At 41.7% G+C, this 6,000-nt stretch overlaps 1 protein-coding gene across 1 annotated transcript in view; it reads left to right on the forward strand.

Moving 5' to 3' along the window:
* The window catches only part of CCDC85A (coiled-coil domain containing 85A), a 78,620-nt gene extending 76,602 nt beyond the window's left edge, over positions 1 to 2,018 (forward strand). Inside the window, exon 5 of the mRNA XM_010282706.1 lies at positions 1,929 to 2,018. Within this exon, the coding sequence (XP_010281008.1) occupies positions 1,929 to 2,018 (90 nt within the window). The remainder of the gene's footprint in view (positions 1 to 1,928) is intronic.
* Positions 2,019 to 6,000: the final 3,982 nt, after the last annotated feature.

The following is a 6,000-nucleotide window of genomic DNA, read 5'->3' on the forward strand; positions in this document are numbered from 1 at the left end:
GACTCTTCCTTTTGACCCCATCTTGTCAATTCTGCTTAGGGTGTCGGCTTTCCAGGGCTGTCTCGTGTGCGTTTCTGCCTTCCCAGCAATCAGGGGTCATTTGTTCAGCTGGAAATAAAGGACTTTAGAAGTGTCACCTTTTAGTTTATTATTGTGTCAGCATTAGCAGCTTGGTAAATATTGCCTAATGTTTATTGACCAGAAAAATTGTTGAAAGGCATATGTAGGTACCATGTGCCTTCTCACAAAAGCTATCCAAGAGGCCCTTCTTTTTGATAAGTTAGGAAAATCAGCAAAGATCAGAAAGAAACACCTGTGTCATCAAATCCAGCCCTCTACCATTTCCGATGGCTCTCCCATGGACAGCTGATTTGGGAGGTTTCACTAAAAACCCATTTTTCATGCTTTCATCGTGGCGTAGTGTTTCACAATACAGCACGCGTAGCTAAAACACATGCATATTCTTATGATGATAACTTCATTCCACTTGTTTTCCTTCTGATTTCAGGCTGCAAGTTTCTGGTCATGTGGAAAGTTTGCAGGGTTTAGTTATGCCTACCTATTAGTATTAAAGACAGTTCCCTTTAAAGGACTTCAATTTGTTTGGCCCTATGTAGTAAGACTGTAGTCTCATTGCTTCCAGTCTTGGAGCATTTCTGTTTTTCATGCTTATACTTAGGTTTTTCTTCAGCAAAGGCTCAGAGGAACTGGGTTATTTTCCCATCTCTTGCACAGAATAACAGTAGGGCCTTGGGGTTGTTCTGCCTTTGTTCATCAGCTGTAGGAACTGTCTTTTCAGGATGTCGACTTCCCAGGATCCGGCTGCTTTGTGTTTTATTCAGTTCCAGCCAATGCAATCTCTGTTCACTCCTGGGCTTTAGGCACTGTTAAAATACAAATAATAAATAATGACAGTGGAAAACAGTTTTTGTCTTTCTTGACAGTCATCGTATCGCTATTGCTCCAGAGATTAATGAGTGGTTTAGTAGCGGTTATACTTTAGCTGGTTGCTAGTTGATTATTATTAAACAAAAATAATCTTAAATTGCAATACACAGTATGGTGGTAATTGCCACTCTTGTTTCTGGTGGCCCCTGGAAGAGATGCCTGGTGATATGACACAAGCTACTGATTCTCCTGCTTGTACTCGGTCAATCTTTTTATAAATAAAATCATTCTACAATACTTTCCTAATATTTTTTTTTATAACTTCTCTGCATTTTTAATTCCATAATTGTAACATGGATGTTACGCAATCATGAATGGGAATAGATGTGAGTATGAGGAAGGAAAGCTTTATAACATATCGTCCACACTAAGGAAAACATTGCTAACTTTGCTAAATTGCAGATTTCGCTCTGGTTCAAGAAAACACACAAGCATGTATAGAACAGTGACTACATGCACAATTCCTCTGATCTCAGGGAAGAACAAATGAAATAAAGCAAACACTTTTAATGCCTTGCTTGATTTTAAGAGAACAAGTAAATTCTTTGAAAAAGGGAAGAACTGTTCTGTGCTTTTTAAACTAGAAATGTTTAGACTCCTCTGTACTGAGCTTTGTGCTTCTGAATTGCATTCTGCAAGAGATGTGGTTTGGGAAATAGTTGAGCAAAGTTTCAGTTGAGGCCTGTAAATGTCCTCAGTCTTGTACCTGAAGCACAAAATATCCTGGTGATGCACGTGCTAGTTCATTTGTCTGTTTTTAATCATTTCTACCTAGAAGCATGTGCTTTTTGTGTTCGTCAGGAATGTTGTATCTCTTGAGACATAGTCTCTTCTCCTGTTGTGTGTCCCTCCCCTCTGTTCTTACCTGTGCTGCATGGTCTGCTTAATGAACGTGTGGTGTTTCCACGTGCATGTCTATATGAACACCGGTACATCTTATAACTGGTGATAATGAGATCTCTTTCCATCCATCCCTTTAGGTTGTGTGGAGGAAACTTGGAGATGCTGCAGGGTCGTGCCCTGGAATTAGACAACATTTGTCAGGAAATCAGTATAAAGGACCTATGTAAAAGGCCCCGAGCGAGTCCCCTCTCTGAAGAGAAAGAGTTTGAACTGCCGATGAGAGAGAAAGAACTGACTGTGTCCACAGCGACTTCCCAGCTGACGACGGGGTATCTGTATGCACTACACGAGACTGTTGGAAACTAGTAGCGATTCTACACAGAGGTCTTTCAGAGGAGCCCATGTTGTCAGTGTCCCCCGAATACTGCTGTTTCAGTATACTGGCTAGTGAAACGCTGCCGCCACATCGCCACTTCAACACAGCACACTTAGAAACACTGAGGTATTTCCATCCTAACTAAAATATAAATGGGATTCTGCAGGAGTTACATGAAATAAGTTTTATTTTGGTTAGTTACAGTGAATCGCTAGTAGGTCTGAACAAATTTTCCACTGGATTTAACAGAGGTTTTTCATCAGACTGGAGAGACATTGATAAACTGTGCCTTTGGTGTCCGCAGTTTTGAGAAAGTCACTTCTTAGTAGCTCACACTGCAGTCTGTAAAATTATGGTTAAAGGTGCTTAGGCAATGTCCAGATGATTTTTTTGCTTTGGTAGAATACCTGCCTTTGGAGGTGCTAAAAGACGATAAAGTCTCCTAACCAGCCAGTAGTGTAGCATAACTACAGTACTTGTAGTAAAACACAATTTCTTTCTAAATGAAAGTAAAGATAGCTTTCTTTTTGATTCACTTTGCACATCTTCTGAAGACGTGTGTGATGTTCGCAGCCCTTTAATGAACAGAATACTTAGGTATTACTATTACAGGTCTCAAATCAGAATTTCCATCAGAGTTTTTTTTGGAAGTTATCTTTCAATTTTCAGGATTGTTTAATTTGGAGACATGCTGGTTTATTTAACAAGAGTCTATAAGGATCTAAAAGATTGCACTGCATTATAAAAAAGCTTTTCTTGCCACTGTAGTGTTCTTTCAAAGAAAAAGGTTCTATTATACTCGGAGCATGTCTTTCATTATTATAAGGCAGAAAGCTCTTGTTCAGATTGCCTGAGATTTGACCAGACGGCGCCCTAGATGTGCTTACTTTATTTTTATCTATGTGTATGATACTAGTTGTGTGTATTGAATTGCAATGATAGGTATTTTGTGTATATCTAAAAGAAATGATAGTTTCATGTATGAATGTGCAACAGGCTTGTGACTGAATGCTGTTGCTTAACTTTTTACCATAGCTGAGCATCAAAAAGACTAATAAAAGTTTTAAAAAAAATAGGAATGCAACAATTCCTGGGTTTCTGGTTTGTTCTTGGTTACTAAGATTTGAGCCTCTGTTTTCTCTGAGCTTGCAACATGCTGTATTCGTGGGCTGTTTGCAGTGGACTGTAGCTCGGTTGCTGTACAACCTTTTGTTACGTAGGAGTATGATGTAAATCTGCTAACTGTCTTCAGAAAAAGTGTGTTAATTTGCAGCAGTAATTACATTGGTTTCTGTTGTTATTTTGACTTGGTACCATTCGATGTAAGGCCTCTGATCCAGCATTGCCTTCTTGGGCAACACTCCTGTTCCCTCCATCTCCTCGATGGAAATGCAGAATCCGGCCTTCCATTTTGAAACTCTGCACTCTTGCATAATTTCTTATGTATAACCCAGCCCACACAGTTGTCTCTTATCTTTACATGTTGTTTTCTCCCATACATATTGTTTGCATAGTTAAACTTAAATTGTTGTATTCCTATATATCTATATATCTATATGTATGTATGAAAAAATGTAAAACATGTACTTGTGCCTGCAGTACGTATGTGCAGGGGCTAATTTGAGGGACACTGGTCTTTTGACACTACACTTGTGTAAATTTTGATACTGTATTAAAACTATTTTTTTACAGTTCTGCATACGATTGGGTATCAAGTATCTGTGTTCATCTTAGCAACGGTAATAAATTATAGAATCTCACCGTTGTTTGCTCTCCTTTAACGTCCGAAGCCGCAAGGTGCTTGGGCTCATATGCAGTTTGCTTTGAAGGAGCTGTTTGAAATATTTCCTGCTTGGTTGAGAAATTAGTTGCATGTTGTGGATATTTGTTCACTTTCTTTCCAGGTGTCTTAAAAAATCCCAGATGCATGGACTTCCTTCTATCTTCTACGCTGAGGTAGCTACTGTATGTAGTATATGTAGACAGTTGAGGCATCATGCGGCAGCTCCAGGTTGCCACCAGCCCCGTGCCCCAGGTGCGATGTGTTAAGCCCTCAGCTGTGCTGCAAGGGCAGACCCAGGACACCTGTGTGGGGCCCTTCTTCTTGCACAGGGTGCTTTGAGGTGAGGACAGTGCAACATGGAGCTCCTGGAGCTGTTTCCCTCAGGTAAGAGACTCAGGCATGTTTGTGGTACTGGGGGAGGCTGGTTGTGTCCTGCTGTTGGTGGGCTCCTGTGCCCACCGCATCTCTGCCCCGGTACTGGGCTCTCTTGTGGGCTGTGTGTGTTGGAGGAAGGTGCAAGCGGAAGGACTTGTGCCAGCAAGCAGGAAACTTGCACTAAATTTTCTGGGGACAAAAGACTAATACTTAGTACAATCAATGTCTTGATGCTAAAAAATCCCATGGGGGCTCCTAAAAATACAGCTTACTAAGAGGAGAAAGTGGGCAGAGTGTGGAGAAGAGGTTCATGCTCTTGAGGGGTCCTGTAGCCTGCTGATAGGTCTCTGTGCTAATGAATAAACACTGCTGCAGTAGTTATGGACTTCATCTCATCTGTCTTGCTCTCTGCCCACATGCTTAGGCATTTTTCAGTAAAATAGAATCATGCCAAGCCTCATGGACTCCTCATTCAGTTGTTTTTAGCATAACTTTGCTTCAGTAGAAAATTTGCATGTGTTGTTATGGGGCCATTCCCAGCTTCTGAGCTGAGCGTGAATGAGCTATAAAATTCACTATGGGAGTGAATTTTAAATAGCACTCACATAGCAGGTGTAGTGAGTGGATTTTACATTCTGGAGTGGAGAAAAGCTGCTTTGCTGAAAGTTTAGAAGGTAAAGGATGGCAATGTGTTTTTCAGCAACCGAATGGTTTCGGTAGAGCCTGTTCCCCAAAGGTTGCAGCTGATGGACATGTTTATGAACACGGCAGGAGGCCAGTGTGCCCTTTTTAACATTTTGAGCGCAGCCAGCCCAAACAGCTTCTGCAGCATGGGGACGGCAGCCTGCCCCATGCTCCTGCATGCTGCCTTAACCTCCCAAATGCCCCACAGGCTTTCCGTGTTGCTGTTAGGTACCTCCCCAACAAATACAAGTCTTGCCAGGGCTCTGGTTCTTTTAATTCTTTATACATTTTTTGAAATAAGTCCCAGAGTGGTGTGAATTCTTTACACTGACCTCACCAGTTTGATAGAGAAAAAAGTGGCTCAGCCAATTTTTCCCCACTTTCAAGGGGGGAAAAATCTTGATGAGGCTGTCGTTTATTTTGAATTCCTGCAGAACAGACGAGCAAATGCAGCTGCCAGGTGTATAATGTCAAGACCTCTTTATATTTCCACACTTGTGTTTTCCAGGCTCAGGTGAACCATGTACATGGGGACCCCAGCCATGAACATCCCCAAGCCAGTAACTAGCTCTGCAGCTCTGGTCATCCAAAAACCTGAAGGTAAGAACAGCTGACTCAATGGCAGCTCTGCCTGGATTTAATAAATAGAGGTTCTGCTTTTTTTACTCAGCCAGCAAACAGGCATTTGCTGAGCTGCCTCACAGTTATGGTACTTTCTAGTCCATGCAGTCAGGCCCAGAAGGGAATCACGAGGTGGCGTTTGCCAGAGCTGGCAACTCAGATCTGATATATGCAGTATTGGGAGCGAGGCGGAACGAGAAGAGAAGTCGCGGGAGGAGGAAAGAGCAAATCATCTTCTCTTTTAATAAAAAACCCCCACCTCTCTCCCCTCCTCCTTGGTGATTCCAGACTCTTCATGGTTTTTTAATCCCCAGAATAGCACAGTGTGGCTGAGATTTTTCAATATGTTGGAGAGAAACTTTGGTTGTTA

The sequence above is a fragment of the Phaethon lepturus genome, unplaced genomic scaffold (genome assembly GCF_000687285.1).
Source record: "Phaethon lepturus isolate BGI_N335 unplaced genomic scaffold, ASM68728v1 scaffold2662, whole genome shotgun sequence".
Classification (NCBI taxonomy): Eukaryota; Metazoa; Chordata; class Aves; order Phaethontiformes; family Phaethontidae; genus Phaethon; species Phaethon lepturus.